General features: G+C 38.8%; 2 protein-coding genes across 3 annotated transcripts; both read left to right on the plus strand.

The window, feature by feature from the left end:
• Window positions 1-474: 474 nt before the first annotated feature.
• Window positions 475-11,069, plus strand: col8a1a (collagen, type VIII, alpha 1a). The gene is made up of 3 exons (XM_044130653.1): window positions 475-554; window positions 7,972-8,275; window positions 9,133-11,069. The coding sequence occupies exons 2-3, from the start codon at window positions 7,981-7,983 to the stop codon at window positions 11,067-11,069; spliced, it is 2,232 nt and encodes a 743-aa protein (XP_043986588.1). The 5' UTR covers window positions 475-554; window positions 7,972-7,980.
• Window positions 11,070-13,324: 2,255 nt separating this feature from the next.
• On the plus strand, window positions 13,325-16,471 carry jagn1a (jagunal homolog 1a). Of its 2 annotated transcripts, XM_044130654.1 has the most exons (4): window positions 13,325-13,393; window positions 14,317-14,364; window positions 15,459-15,559; window positions 15,643-16,471. In XM_044130654.1, the coding sequence occupies exons 1-4, from the start codon at window positions 13,328-13,330 to the stop codon at window positions 16,103-16,105; spliced, it is 678 nt and encodes a 225-aa protein (XP_043986589.1). In that variant the 5' UTR covers window positions 13,325-13,327; the 3' UTR covers window positions 16,106-16,471. The 2 variants fall into 2 exon arrangements, with proteins under 2 accessions (XP_043986589.1, XP_043986590.1); XM_044130655.1 differs by lacking the exon at window positions 14,317-14,364.
• Window positions 16,472-16,648: the final 177 nt, after the last annotated feature.

The raw sequence follows: 16,648 nt of genomic DNA on the forward strand, positions 1-16,648 counted from the left end.
CAGTCTGCTTCAGGAAATGTTTTCTGCCCACAGCCATCACCATCTACAATAGCTCTTTAATTAAATGAGTTACATCAAGATTTAATCTTCCTTAGGGTTCAATAAAGTATTTTTGAATTTGACAAAAAATTATTCAGATGCTGTGCAATTCTTCCACTATTTGTGTTTTTTTTCTTTACTTTTATATCCAGTTTTTCTAGACTTTTCTTCCACTGCATTCAATGTTCAACTTAATACATAGTTAACAAGAAAATACTCATGATTCATCATTGTCATCATCTGTGTTTGCTTACCAAGCAGACGTGAACATGTTTTGTCACCATAAATTATGGTCCAGCGTATTTTTGGGGATATTGTATTTACTCTTGTCCGATGTGTCTCTGCTCTTCTCTCCCACCCACCCCAGAGGCTCCACCCTGCAGCAGATAAAAGCTCTGTCCACAAGGTGAGTGTTTCTTATTGGCACATCCGCCAGGAGAGGCTCTCTCAGGCTGCTGTTTTCTCTGTTAGTGTGATTGGAGTGGTTATTTCCCCATAAACAGGTTCCTCAGAAGGTAGGCTCCTCACCTTATTCAGTTCATCTCTTTGTTCAGATTTTTTTTTTTGTGGTATATTTAATTGGGCTGCATGAATGTTGGCTTTAATAAATGTAACTTTCAGATTGATTATAACCGCATGTCTCTTTCATATCTAGTTACAGTTTAAATAACTTTATTTTTCTCATTTAAATATATATTCTTTGGAATCACCTTGCATTAACCAGTAAAGGAAAAACTTTACTACTGCTACATTCACTTTAATAATCCATACAATATAGCTACATCAAAATGAACAACTTTTAAGAATTTACTCCCACTATTTGATCTATTTTCAAAACAAAAAGCTCTGAAAGACTCTAGAAATTTGATCTGTGCAGCACTAAGTCTCCACATCATCATGCGGAGACCAAGGCAGAACATTTACTAACCCAGGCTGCTGCATGACACAAACAACTATATGCATCCATGTCTGTGTGTCAGAGAGAGAAAGAGAAGCTGTGCTTGAAGGCAAATATTCATTCAGTCCCGCTGCATGCGTGCATATGTGCAGAAAGTTGAAGCCAAACTGACAGATGAATGCGACGGGGGCGAGAGCAGCAGTTTGGTGAGAAAAACTGCAGAGTAAACAGCGCCGCTAGCCTGCAGGATCTCTGTCTCTTCCAACTGATATGCTGTATAATGTTCTCCTTCTCTGGTATGTCTTACTTTTTTTTTGTCAGTCACAGCTTCCCAAATCCTTCATGACAGGGTGAGATTCCCTATTGAAGGTTTCTGATTTAAGATAGAACGCACCAACTGAGACCTGAGGGCTGATGGTGCTCTTACCCAGTTTCTGGGATAATTAAAAAAACACATACTTTGATTGGAAACCTGTCCTAACAGGCCACCTACTGGCAGACCACATTTACAAAAAAATTCTTCAAACCCACATGGCTGGCCATCAGCCAGAAATGCAATGCCTGTCCTGCTACAGTATGACAACCTTGAATGTAAAAAATAAATAAATAAACTTAATTGATATTGGTGGCTTCAGTTAATATCTAAGGACCTTTATAACTGTATTGATTTGATATTGGGAGGAAATTGCCTGGCATAACTGCTATGTAATTTTCTGTATTGAAATTGACCCTTTCTATGTTATTCTATTTTGAAAGCATCAACTTTTTCCCCATTATATTTGAAGATGTTTCTGTGTGCAATGAATCTCTCCAGTATATAAGTTTCATTTTTTAAGATTAATTACTGGAATGAGTAAACATATCAATAACATTTTAAGTTATTTAGATGCTCCTGTATACTTGCTGATGCATGGGAGGGTTATATAGAAAAATAGTCTTAAGCTATCCTCTAAAATGACTAAATTAATCCATTCTGGTAATTTCACATCAGTGTATTATGGACTGATGTGTGAATTAATCTGAATATATAAAGCATCCCGCAGGGAGTAGGACCTTAAATTGTTTTGCTGCTTCTTTTCAAGAACACGTAACTTTTGAAACTGATTATTTGCTTGAACAACATTGCAACCCCCATGTTTGCATTATTCAATAACAACCAGAAACGCACAAAGGGCCTAAAGAATGCCATAAAGACCAAGACTGATGGCAGGGATAGGATGGGGGGAGAAAGGGAGGCAAACACTTAGCTCATTTAGTGTACAGCTGTGACAGTGTGTTTGGAGGAGCTGCGGTCCAATAGTATGTGCACAGTATTTGTTTGAGTGAGAAAGTTTCTGACGTGACTTGGGCATGTGTTAATTTTATGAGGTACTCTGTGCTAAAAGCTGCTTTCAGGGAGAGAAGGAGCTACAAATGTTTTTTTTTCCTTTCACCAAGTAACCACAACCAAAGGCCACTTGAGATTAAGAGTTTTAACAAAAGAAAAAAAAAAAACATGACAAATAGTTGATGGTGTACAGGGGACATCGGGGTGGTTTGGATGATACGATGATAAATACATGTCGAATGTTTTCTTTCAGATCAACTGTCAGAAAAACAGGACAAAGTAAAAATTTATACAAAAGCAATTACTGAAACTGATATGTTGTTGTTGGTTTGGGGGGGGTAGAATCGGCGGACACACATGTGCTACCGATTTCTTTGCCATACAAAGAAACCTGGAATGGAGTAGTGGAACGGAGTGGCAATCTAATCACAATGCACTGTAAGCTATGTAATGTGTTTTGAGGCAGTTGACCAAAATCCCGGACGATTTTTAAATTCCCCCCGGACATTTTTTTAGGTCTGAAAAGTAGGACATGTCCGGGAAAAAGAGGACGTCTGGTCACCCTAAATTAATCTGACCAGAAACACTTTTTATGTCCTGTTGCCTCTCTGTTTGTCAACATGTTAGCTTCATCTATGAAGATGAAGCTAACATGAAGCTTTAGCATAGATTCCTCCTGAATTCATGCTAAAGGAAGATACCAAGGGATATTTATTAAGCTACAAAGAGCCACGAAGACCCTGAACTGTACCTTCAAATAGATTTTAATCTCTTAACTACCGGTATATTCAACTGAAGTTAAATAATAAATGCCTTTTTTTTTTTACACAAAGAGTGTAGACTCAGGACTAGCATAAGAAAGCATTTCTGTGCTCACATCTCATCGCCTCAGGATTTTTGAGACTGTTAGCAAACCGAGCCGTCCTGTGACCTCCGGTGCCTTCAGCGAGTTAGTCAAACGCAAGAGCAAAAAAGGCCATGGAGGGCAAGAACCGGACATTCGCAACTCTGAGCTGCGAACACAGAGACAGGGAGAACACAGTCTGTCTCACAATGGGACACGGTTTCTGGAGACAAATGGAAGCTGTGCTTAATATATATTTCCATTGTTGAACTCCACTGTCTCGAGTGTTCATGACTGTCACATTCATCCGCTGAGATCTGATGTGAAACACCTTAATTCAATTTAAATTAATATTTTCACTGTGTCATGCTAAGAGCTAAGTGATGGGGAATGAAGCCTATCAATTATTTTAGCTACAAATACTCATTTCAGAAAATGTATCAAACCTGAAAAAAATAAACCTTCTCTGTGCAAAGTTATGTGATGGTATCAGATTAACATTTTAGATAGGACTTTTTTTTTCAGGCATTACTGTTTTTGAAGGAAACATCTGTGTTTTTGATCATGGTGAGATACCGTTGTAACTGTTAGGTTGCTTTGCTTTTCTATATTGACCATTATAGTCACAAAGTCATGAATCATTATGGTTCTGCTGAGCTGCTAATGTTTTCAGTGCTTTAATAAGCATTATTTCTTACTTTCCCCCTCCCTTTTGTTTTATAACAAAACTCTCTAACTCCTTTTTGTTCACTCACAGCACATTCATGTGACATAGTCAGAAAATAGGTGATATTTTGCTGAAGCTTCAACCTCTGCGCTACATTTTTAACTTTTAGTGACTTAAGAGACTATATTCTTGCAGTATCAATATTTGGAACACAGTATCTGAACTATAACCTTCATTGTTGGCTGAATGTTGTTCAGAGAATCCAACTGAAATCTACATGAACTGATTTATAAACAGGAAAAACAGAATATAATTAGCTTCCTCACATGCTGCCCTGAAAATGAGCTTGGTTAACTAGTAACAGAAGGATACATTTGTTGATTTGGCTAATTTGCAGTATTAGCCAAGGGAAGCAATTGTTGCTGTCAATTAAAATATGAAGGGTGGAAAAGGCCATACTCAGAGATTTTGAAGTCCATCATTCTGCTGTGAGAAAGATTATTCTCTAGTGAAAAATGTCTAGCCCCTTAACTCCTTAACCCTCACCCGCTAAATCGCCAAAAACGGCTGAAAAGGTTTACCCAAATTAAATCAGCTGCTGTTCTTGAACAATTTGGAGTACATGCAAAAGCTTGGTCCCTTTATGAAGATGACAAGCTAAATTTTCTATTTCTGCAGTCAAAAAAACTTTAACTGTAAGTAGTTTGTAGTTATTATGTTTGCAACACAAAAATAAAAAAAATAAAAACTTTGCTTTACCCAGATTTTTCATTTTTATTTCTTGTAAATGCACATTGAGTGTTGAATGTATGGACAGAAAAATACAATAGATCTGTAGAATAAAGTATTCTGCTCCTGGATTTCAAAACTGATCAAAATAGCACAAAAAAGAAATGTCACTTTGGACATGTTTATTTTTGAGGATGTACAGACGTTGTCAAAGTGTGCCATTCGGAGTCTCCAAATGGCATACTTTGACAACACCTGATATGCTAACTTCAAATAACTGTAACTCCTCAGTGCTTCAACGGACAGTCATCAATGAGGGCTCTAATGAAAGATAGTGACCAGAGGAATCCTCTGGTAGACACATTATTACTGATAGTGGAAATTACTTATAATCATATGAATAAAATAGCATGTCTGGAGGGAGAGAGGTTAGCATACAGTCAGACCTCCTCCCCCTTCTTGCAATACACTGTCCGTCCGCCCGTCCGCACCCCCAGCACTCAACGGTACCGTTGAGTGCAGTTTTCAGTTTTCTCAGAAGTGGGTATCTAAAATTTCCCAAGATTGGCTGCACAATGCTTAAAGAAACTGTAAGCATGTAAGACCTACATCAGAGGTGCCAGGTTCAGTTTACAAGAGCTGCCAACACACCTGAATGAAATGTTGATTGGCTGTCATTTTATTTTTTGGTTTGGGGGTTTAACAGACTAAAGATTCAGACAAAATCCAAATTAATGCTAAGGTTGTGGAGACTTATGCAGCAGAGTTATTCCAGAGGGTTTTTTTTTTAAAAATGAGTCCTTGTCAGGGCATGGAGTTCATCCAACTTGTTAGCCAACAATCTCACATTGCCCTTTATAATTGATGGAGGAGATGGTTTGATCATCTTTGCTCCTGCTTTGCATTCACAACAAGTCCTTTTCAACTCCTGTGGGATTTGTGACTTTATTTGTGGTGGTATTTCAGTTTTGCTTTTGCTTTGTTAATTAACTGCTCCCTCTTGTAAACCACATTATTCCTCATGTTGTTCCACATTTTTGCAACTATCTTAATCTGTGGATATATATATATATATATATATATATATATATATATATATATATATATATATATATATATATATATATATATATATATATATATATATATATATATATATGTTTTTGTTTTATGGACCCACCAATTTTGGAGCTGCAAAATTTGTCTAAGTATGCAACATTTACACACAGAGAAACAGACCTCTATGCAATCTTCATGGCCTACAATTAGAAGACTAACTCAGCATAAATACATTGATTATGCTCCAACTACAGTGTTCTCATAGGTCTTAAACTCATCTGTTGTTCAACCAATCAACTCTACTCTTAGTTAAAGGGTGGATCTATTGACTTTGAAAGACATTAAAGGCTCAACAATCCTAAAATTCGGATAAAACTAAATTTCAGGATGTCTTTCTCCAGTATTCACAGCAAATGTAGAATTGCCTGATTTAAATTCCAAACTTTAGGAGATGTTGAGCTATTCTCCTACTTTGAGCTTTTCTCATGTTTCTGGTAATTTTGACATGGCCGTGTCACTGTCTGTTTCGATGAGAAGTAGCCTTTGAAGGAGTGATGCTGCTTTTGGTGCCTTAGGCATACTGAGTACAGCAATAATAAACTTAGTCAACAACATCTCTTTCATATAGAAAAGTGGTGGTTTCCATTATCATGACAGCTGGATTGTAATTACTTGTATTGAATAGACTGATCCTCATTGTATGAAACAGGATTTGAATTTGTTTTAATTCAAAGTGCTGTGGATAGACTCTGGCTGTGAAGTGTTACAATATAAACTCAACCAAACATTGTGAAGTGGAATATTCTGTAACACCCAACCAGCCTACACCTATCAGCACTCCAGTCTTAAACTGTATAAACATCCATCCATCCATTTTCTTACACCCTTCTTCCCTAATGGGGTCGGGAGGGTTGCTGGTGCCTATCTCCAGCTGCGTTTCGGGCGAGAGGCGGGGTTCACCCTGGACAGGTCGCCAGTCTGTCGCAGGGCAACACAAAGACAGACAAGACAAACGACCATGCACACACACACTCACACCTAGGGAGAATTTAGAGAGACCAATTAACCTGACATGTTTTTGGACTGTGGGAGGAAGCCGGAGAACCTGGAGAGAACCCACGCATGCACAGGGAGAACATGCAAACTCCATGCAGAAAGACCCCGGCTGGGAATCGAACCCAGGACCTTCTTGCTGCAAGGCAACAGCTCTACCAACTGCGCCACTGTGCAGCCCTGTATAAACATAGAAATTGATTAATTGTGTGGGTTTCAAATGAAAGTCGCCTTAACGCAGACACTGGGGTATCTCAGTGTCTGGCAAAAATAATAAGCTTGGGAAAAAGAAAAGGAATCAGAATCAAGCTTTCTTTGCCAAGTATGTTCACACATACCAGGAATTTGTCCCCAGGAATCCCACTTTCTCTGATTAAAAATGCTTTTTTTTTCTGTGATTTCGTGTTTATGTTTACTGTATATCATATGCATGCGCATAATAGTTTGTTTAGTTTATAATGAGTAGCCTTTATTTTCTGCAACGTCTGTAGAAATTATTTTTGTCTCAAAAAGCTCTGAGATTTTTTTGCAAGAACCAAACACAACCATTGAGTGAGCCAGTTCAGAATGTTTCACAGTTCTGTGAAAAGGTTCTAAATAGTTATTCAGTGGCTGAGTCTCTTCCAGATTAGGATTTCCTGGAGGGTAAAGATAATGGCTTGACAAAGAGGGGCCTTGGTCTTGGCCTCTGTTGCACTTGCTGCTTCAGTTTTTTTGGATAGACGAATCAACTTTTTTGGCATAGAAAATGAAGGCCACATACAGCTTTCCTGTGTGAAGTAAAGCTGTGTACAAAACTAAATCCCAAGTGCCATTTTGGGTGTTTATAGACAACCTTTCTTTTGCATCAGATTGTTACTCTGACTAGAAATAGTGCATATGTAGCAATCTTTGTGCTTATGGAGCCCTGATTATTTCATGTGTTTATGATCATCAGTCCCAGAGTAAATAACTGTGGCAACAGATGCATTAAATAACATTTGCATAAATCAGCTTGACGTTTCTGAGGTTAGAGGCATTTGAAGACAAAAGAAGTTTACTTTGCTTGCCTCTCTCCTATTTGGAGCTGATCTCCAAGACCAACTAATCTGGATTTATGCTAAACAAAAATACCAACAAAGCTATTTATTCGTTGATATTATCTGTTTATATAAAATAACATAACTAATTCCCAAATTCCGACTATCTCAGTAGCAAATGGCAAGTGTAATTGTTAGAAATGTCCAGGAGAGGGAGACAGAGTGTGGTTGTTGCTTCCTGTCTGAATATAAAACATTAGAAATGCGATGTTCAGCTGCAAGAGATAAATCAGTTGTGTCCCATATAATATTATTAATTATTCACTCTCTCCACAGGCTTTGGTCATGCCTCCCCTTATTGGGCCCCTCGCCACTGTTTTGCTCCAGTTTGTCGTCTTCATATCTGTGACTGGTGGTGCGTACTACGGACACACGCAACACCCTCAGCCATACCAGCCAATGCACCACCTTCAGCACATTAACATGGGCAAGGGAGGTTTTCCTCAGCAACAGTATCTTGGCAAAGAAGTGCCCTACATGCAGTTTCCACACTACAGGAAGGAACTTCCTCAGATGCCCCTACTCAAAGCCAAAGAAAATCCTCGGAAAGGGGGAAACTACAATGCTGGCAAAGACAAAGGTTAGAAATCCTTCTGAACACAGCAACACATTGACCATGTGCATATACTTTGACACATGGAAAAATCAGCAAAAATGTGAAAAATATAAATACTATTTGTTCATCGCAGAATGGTAAAGTTCAAGTTGCATTATTGTACAGAGTATAGTTTAGAAGTGTTTTCACACCCTGACACCCTTACTCTGATAAGAGCTTTAGAAACAAAGAAATTTGCTCTCTCTGGGTGAAACTACAGATTGATGAAATTTCTGTTCTTTCATTTTTGGTTTGGGAGTTCCTGTTGTTTGTTTATGACACATGAACAAATGTGTCATGCCTTGGAGGCAGAAATCTTGCTTGTGTGTTGTCCAAAATATATCAGAAATTTGCAATGGCCATGGTTTATGCACTGACCAACGCAATGTAGCACATATGAGAATTTCCAGTAGTTTTGAACTTGATTTCTTCTTTAAGTTTCAAATGCCTTGATTGAAATAACTTTGGTCTCATTCTTCCAACCTCAGATACAAATTTCTCTGTTGTTGTGAAGTACATACAGGTCGTTACTCTATATGGATCCCAATCTAGAGAGTATTTAGCAAAGTCCACTGAGTACAGAGATTGTTTTTGCTGATGTCTCAGAACTAAACATCTCTGGACAGCTTCATAGGTTCACTGTTTATTCCCTGATTGGTCATAAATATTTTTGGTCAGACTAGAAAGCTTAACAGCTTGATCATAATGTTATTGGAGGTCAGATTGAATCACTGTTTGTAGAGGAATGTGCTGTTGCAGGTGATAATTTTGGGACTAAATGCTTTTCTGTATTTTTGTAAATTGTCACTTTCTGTATTTAACATCTACGTAATTGCTCACAGGTGTAACAATTCCTAGCGCAGTAGAAGGAGCTGCCCTGGGAGAACAAGGCCCAGCTGGACCACCTGGACCAGAGGGACCTCCAGGACCTCCAGGACCTCCTGGGTCTCCAGGAGATGGTCTGCCTGGTCCTGAAGGCCAACTGGGACCTCCAGGTCCACCAGGAATGCCTGGAATAGGGAAACTAGGCTTGCCTGGAATGCCAGGAAAACCAGGTGTAATTGGTGAGCCTGGGCCTCAGGGAAAAATGGGACCGAGAGGTGAAGAAGGCCCCACTGGTCAACCAGGTCCTCGGGGACCCTCGGGCCCACCTGGACTTCCTGGAATAGGTAAACCAGGGATGCAGGGATTACCAGGACAGCCAGGTGGCAAAGGAGAACCAGGTCACAAGGGCCTGCCAGGACTGCCTGGATTACCGGGACCAAAAGGAGACAAAGGACTGGGCCTGCCAGGACAGCCTGGTCACAAAGGACTTCCTGGGCCTCCTGGACCGGCTGGCCCAAGAGGGCTGCCAGGTTTTGGAAAACCAGGGTTGAATGGCTTGCCAGGTCCACAAGGGCCACCAGGACATAAAGGACATCCTGGAGAATCTGGGATTCCTGGGCCAGCTGGGAAAGGAGGACCACCTGGCCCACCAGGTCTACCTGGTCAAGGAAAGCCAGGTCAGAATGGTCTGTCTGGAGAACCAGGAAGGACAGGTGAAAAAGGCCCTCCAGGACCACCAGGATTGCCAGGAAAACCAGGACTTCCAGGATTCGGCAAACAAGGACTTTCAGGACCAAAAGGTGATAAAGGAATGAATGGACCACCTGGACCTCCAGGACTTAAAGGAGATAAGGGCCATGGTGGATTACCTGGAATGCTTGGACCTCCTGGACCAAGTGGTCCACCAGGTCCTCCAGGACCGATTGGACAACCTGGAAGCGTAGGTGCACCTGGTGCTAAAGGAGATTGTGGAGACGGAGGACCTAAAGGGCTGGATGGGGCCAAAGGTGACATTGGTCCTCCAGGGCTACCTGGTAAGACTGGTCTAATTGGGGAAATTGGGGAACCAGGTCCTAGAGGTCCACCTGGACCAAGTGGTCCTAAAGGTGCTGATGGGTATAAAGGTCTACCTGGTATAGCTGGTCCCCCCGGAACTCCTGGTTTAAGAGGAATGGCTGGATTACCTGGGGAAAAGGGTATTCAAGGACCTCAAGGAATCCCTGGAGTAGATGGTACAGCTGGACCAATGGGATCTCCAGGTCCCACAGGACCTAAAGGAGAAAATGGACTTCCTGGTCCACCAGGCACTGCAGTCATTGGGAGTCCAGGCCTGCCTGGTCCTGCAGGACCCCAAGGAAGAGAGGGACCATCTGGACTCCCAGGACAGCCAGGTCAACCTGGTCCACCTGGACCACCAGGACCACCTGGTGAACCTGTTTTTTCTCCAGAAATGGCTGGGGTTCTTTCTGAGATGGGACCAGGACTAGATGGTGTTAAAGCTGGAAGTTATGGCAAAAAGAGCAAATATGGGGCTGAAGTAATGGGTTCCAGTGGGCTTGAAATGCCAGCATTTACGGCTGTAGCATCCACTCCCTTCCCACCTGTGGGGAGTCCAGTTGTTTTTGATAAGCTGTTGTACAATGGCCGCCAAAACTACAACCCTCAGACAGGAATCTTCACCTGTGACATCCCTGGCATTTACTACTTTGCCTACCACATTCATTGCAAGGGAGAGAACGTGTGGGTGGCTTTGATGAGAAACAATGAGCCTGTAATGTATACATACGACGAATACAAGAAAGGTTCCTTAGACCAAGCCTCTGGAAGTGCAGTCCTACCTCTCCAACCTGGGGACACTGTGTATATTCAAATGCCATCAGATCAAGCCTCAGGACTTTATGCTGGACAGTATGTGCAGTCATCCTTTACTGGGTATTTGCTCTATCCAATGTAAATTCACATACTTTATGAGCAAGGAAAGGAGGAAGCTTTTTGTTGAATAATAAATGATGGTATTATAAATTATCGCAGACTGAGCATTCCTTAATATAAAGTAAAAACAAACAAACATTGCTCTCGTCAATGGAGATGAAAGCACAGAATTTGTACTGTATAACCTGAAAATCAATTCAAGTGGGAGACCTAAGACTTGTTTAAAAAAAAACAACAACAAAAAAAACATAAAGGAGTTTATGGAGTGTATTAACAAGATAGTAAGATTAACTTCTCTCTGTTCATTACACTGTTACAGCTAGTCAAAGTCAGTCCCTGTACAACACTGAAATTGGCATCTAGCAGGTAATGTGACAAAAAAAAAAACACTATAACAATGTGCACCAAGTTTGACAGTAAATTGTTATTTATTTCTACATTTATCCTTCCTGCCTCTTGGGGTATTAATGCAAAAATCTAAATACAGATAATTTTTTATTTAATTTTTGTCTGTCATTAAAGTTAGCATGTATTATTGTGCAGGTTGAAAATGTCTCAGTTCTGGGCAAAAAATTTGAATAGAAAAATTCAATGAGAAGAACACAAGGGCTAACTAACTACATGACTGTAAAACAATATGTCTGAAGGAACTGACTATATTTATACAGGTGTATGTTGATTATTCTAATCTTGTGTAGAAGAACACAAACCTTAGATGGTAAAGACCAACATGACAGCTTTACAAGGAATATTGAGCTTTTATGGAGAAGATTAGAAAACAGTGTAATGTTATTTTCATTTTGAATTGTTTGCTGATACTTTTGTGAATCTGCTGCTGTGAAAAACCCATAAACTGTAGACACATTATTGCTCTGATCTATAAAGCCACTCAACAGACTACAAGAGACCATTTCACCACAATGAATAACAATGACATAAAATATTGTTACAAGTATACTATTCTTGTTTGCAAGCAACTTTTAGCGAGGAATGGCATTCATTCAGTTTTTCAAAGAACATTAATTCTTAAGAAAAATTTTATGTTTTTAATTGTCCCTCCATGGGAAGGCTCATCTCTTTTGGGAATAATAATTTTATTTGGGCTACTTAATTTTGTTTGACTGAAGTGAATGTTTCTCTGTGATTCTTTTTATTTAACAGGTTTAGTTCAAAATTCACTGTTTCAAAACTAGAATGTAGGACACAATTTCATATTAGAAGCGCATCATTCACAATCCATTTCACATGTAATGGATTATGATGAAAAAACAAAGTATGATAAGTTTAAAATAGTCCCTGTAATCAAATTGTGTTGGTGTTTAAACTTTGTTGTGACCATTTTTTAAAAAAAATAAATGTTTATTAAAATTGTATCTGAGTGATTCTTTCCTTTTACAGTAAGCTGCATGCATAATGTTATGCATACTTGCAGCTTGTTGTTTAAGTCTATTTGCTCAGGGCGGCATTTGTAAAAGAAGCAGCTCTTCTTGTGACAGTATATTACAGAAAATACAACCAACGTCCATATCCTGCTTAAATATTAGCAGGAATAACATACTCAATTAAGACTGGTGAATTATTTAGAAAGAAATCTTTAAATTAAATTAAATACTTTTTCCCAACATGTCCTGGGCAACTATGTCCCCTGTGTGCAGCAGCAGCACAGGGGACATAGTTGCTTTACAACAGACTATAAAGGTTACCGGTGTTTCCTCCAAAAAGATTAGACACTATTTTCCACCAGGAACGTCAATATGTTCAGTTGAAAGGGAAACAGAAGAAAATCGGGAAAAGGAGATTGCCATAAAAAAAGCAATGGAAAAGATGGCCTTCAAAAAGGGTTTGGAAGATAACAGTAACTTTTTAATAAAAATCTTTGCACTGGTGAAGAAGTTTGTCTTCTTAGTTAAATGGCTGAATTATCAGTAAATATTTTTTTGAACCTTCTGTTGAATTTAATAATTTGACATCAAAACAAAATGTAAGACAAAAGTTTGAAATAACACTGTTTTTATATATTTATTTATTTGCTTCTCTAATTTCCATTGGAGATTCTGTTGGTAAAATAATTTAATAGAACCGAATTGAATTCATATGAATTGGAGATAAAATGTAAAATGCAATCTCCAACCCAGTTAATGTCATACGTATTTTTGAAATGACTGAAATCCTTGTAACTGCGCCTCGCTTTATCATAGCTGCTCATCAGAACATATGTCAAATCTTGGGTCGGAGTGGGGATGCTGATGCTGCGATCCGACCGTGCGCATGCGCGTTGCCATGTCCTGTTTTTCGTCACATCTTTTGTTACTGTACAACGCATTCAACCACCGAGCTTGTCCAGAGGTAGGTAAATACCCACCGGTGTAATGAATCATAACATGACTTGATATTTAAGCATTGTTGAGGACGCTAACTCGAAGCCAGTCTAGTATTTAATGCGCACCTGCTCAAATTAAGCAAATACAGGAAATAGTCGGGCTCAGCAGCTAACGCGCTCCCTGCTTTCCGCCATCGTCGTTATTCTCGGTCTTACATTTTCGGTTTATATCTAAACAACTGTTTACACCATTGCATAAATGCAGCAGAGTATTTAGTAAGCCTTTTCCCATTTTGTCATGATGCAAAAGCCTCATCGTATTTTATTGGAATGTTATAAACCAGCAAAAAGCTTTACATCACTGCAGCTCTGAAATAAAACTACTTTCATTTTTTGTGAAGGTTTGAAAAGTTTGGCATTCAATTTCCTTCACTAAATATTTAGTTACTAAACAACAATATAAATTCACTGAGGTCTTAAGAAGGCAACGCTTTGTGGAATAAAATAATTATTCACAGTATGCTTACTTTTATAAGAAGTTTATTTAATGTTAATATTACAATGTTTAATCAGTTTACTATATTTTGCTCAGACTTACAGAGTCATTGTTTCTCTTCTAGCCTTCACAAGTTTGCTCCAGTGTGATAAGTAAATAACTATCATACCTCCGGAGTGACAGACCAGACCCAACGGCTGAGTGATTTTTATTAGGCACAGAATATTCTGCCTGAAATTGGTTTTTAACTAAAGGTTGCATTTTTCTCACTATGTGTATTAATCTGATAAGCTTTTTTAGAATATCAGCGATGACACCCTGTCTGTGTACGAAGGGCATTAAACAGTATATATAGAGAAGTGATTCCTTTGTCTAGTCAGATCTCAGATCTCTCTGGGTTCTCCATCTGGCCAGATGTAATAAAGCTGTGTTTTGTTCTCTCTTTTTAACAAGGTTTGGACTTTGTTAATTTCTCGTACTCGACAGCTTCAACTTGATATGGTAAATTATTTGTCATTAAAGTTAGCATGTTTATCTATTATAATCTTAATCTAAATACAGCTGTTCTGCGAAGGCATATGGCTTGTTTTCATTCACGAGCACACTTGAACAGATTATGGAAAGATTCATTATCTATCTATCTATCTATCTATCTATCTATCTATCTATCTATCTATCTATCTATCTATCTATCTATCTATCTATCTATCTATCTATCTGTCTATCTGTCTGTCTATCTGTCTGTCTGTCTGTCTGTCTGTCTGTCTGTCTGTCTGTCTGTCTGTCTGTCTGTCTGTCTGTCTGTCTGTCTGTCTGTCTGTCTGTCGGTCTGTCTGTCTGTCTGTCTGTCTGTCTGTCTGTCTGTCTGTCTGTCTGTCTGTCTGTCTGTCTGTCTGTCTGTCTGTCTGTCTATCTATCTATCTATCTATCTATCTATCTATCTATCTATCTATCTATCTATCTATCTATCTATCTATCTATCTATCTATCTATCTATCTATCTATCTATCTGCTCTTGCAGTGCTCTGTTCTATCAGTCATCTAGATTCAAGAAGAATCTCCTTGGATCTAAACTGGATCTTAAAGAACATAAAGGCTTTCATGTTCTTTGAGATCATGAAAGTCAAGTTCTCAACATGACTTTCATAAACTTTTAGCTCAACATGAAAGTCACTACATTTGGAGAAAATCTAACACACTCTGATCACACTGTTCCCAGTATTATGTGATGATGGCAGCATTGGCAGCATCATGCTGTGGGGAGAGAAGCTTGTCAGAGTTTGTGGCCCGCTGCAAACAGTGAAATATAAGACCTTCCTAGAAGAAAATCTGTAAAAATTTGCTTTTAAGCAGGTCAACAAATGTTATGTATACTGTATTTTCTTTTTACTTCCACTTTACAATTATACAACGCAACACTTTTGCAAGGCATTTCACAACACACTCACTTTTTAAAAATCTATTTAACACCTAAAATTATTATTATTGTAGGAGGTAATTATCTGTGTTTGACCTTTTTATATTTTCTGTCTAAACAATAAATAGAAATATTTGCAGCTTATGTTGTGTAAAGTTGTGTATTTCGTGTGGAACAGGATCGTCCGAACATGACATCCCGTGTTGGCCCCAGAACAGCCAATACAAATGGAACTGACTTCAAACCCAGAGAAAAGGTGGCCCCACATTACCAGATGAGGCAAGTATACAGTTCCTATTGATAATATTTACTTTTTTTCAATATCCAAACAACAATCTGAATGCTGACTTTCTATATTGCAGTGCTTCCCTGAAGTCAGAGGTTCGGAAGCTGAACTGGGTCCACCTTCTGATCTGGTTGCTAGTGGCTGCACAAGTGATTGTGAGCCACTTTGACTTGGTGTCACATGACACTGTGTCCATACCATACCAGTGGGAGTACCCCTACCTGCTCAGCCTCATCCCCCTGCTCTGCAGCAGCCTGTCACTCCCAAACAATAACATCAGCTATCTGGTTATATCCATGATCAGTGCAGGGCTTTTCTCTGTGGCGCCTCTCATTTATGGTGGCATGGAGATGTTTCCCGTAGCTCAGCAGCTCTATCGCCATGGAAAAGCTTACCGCTTCATTTTTGGCTTCTCTGCTGTGACTGTTATGTACCTCATCATGGTGGTTGCTGTTCAAGTGCATGCATGGCAAATATACTACATGAAGAAACTTTTAGATTCATGGTTTGATGCCACTCAGGAAAAGAAGAAGAAATGAATGTATAAAAAGAATTGCTTCTGGAAATGTTATGTTTATGTTGTAAGTTTCATTCCGTTGCATTTATTTGGTCACAGCATAACATATTTAAGATCCTAGAACAGTAATAAGTAGCAGGTTAGCTTGCATCTTGTGTCTGCAGTAATGAATGAAATGGCTTCTGCTTTTCTCCCAATTAAGAACTCAGGTTACAGTGATTTCATTTTGCTCATGCTTACACAACAACAAAGACACAAGCTGTCAGTGTATACATTTTGCTTCTAAACTCCCAGTGTTTGTTCTTATTTGATTATGTTATGTAAATTATGATTATGTCTCTATTTTTAGTGAGAAAAATCTATTGAAGAAGAAATAAAATCATCACAACCTCTGTCTGCTCGGTTATTCTAAGCACCCTAATGACGCTACTTCATTTTGACTTGTAGAAACAAAAAATTTTTATTGTATGTTTTCTTGATTACATTTAGTTTATGTCTCTAAAAATATTGTATTAAAACTAATCAAAATAAATGTAGCACAGTGCATCAATATAGTTGGCTTAAT

Source organism: Gambusia affinis, linkage group LG11 (assembly GCF_019740435.1).
Source record: "Gambusia affinis linkage group LG11, SWU_Gaff_1.0, whole genome shotgun sequence".
NCBI classification, from domain to species: domain Eukaryota; kingdom Metazoa; phylum Chordata; class Actinopteri; order Cyprinodontiformes; family Poeciliidae; genus Gambusia; species Gambusia affinis.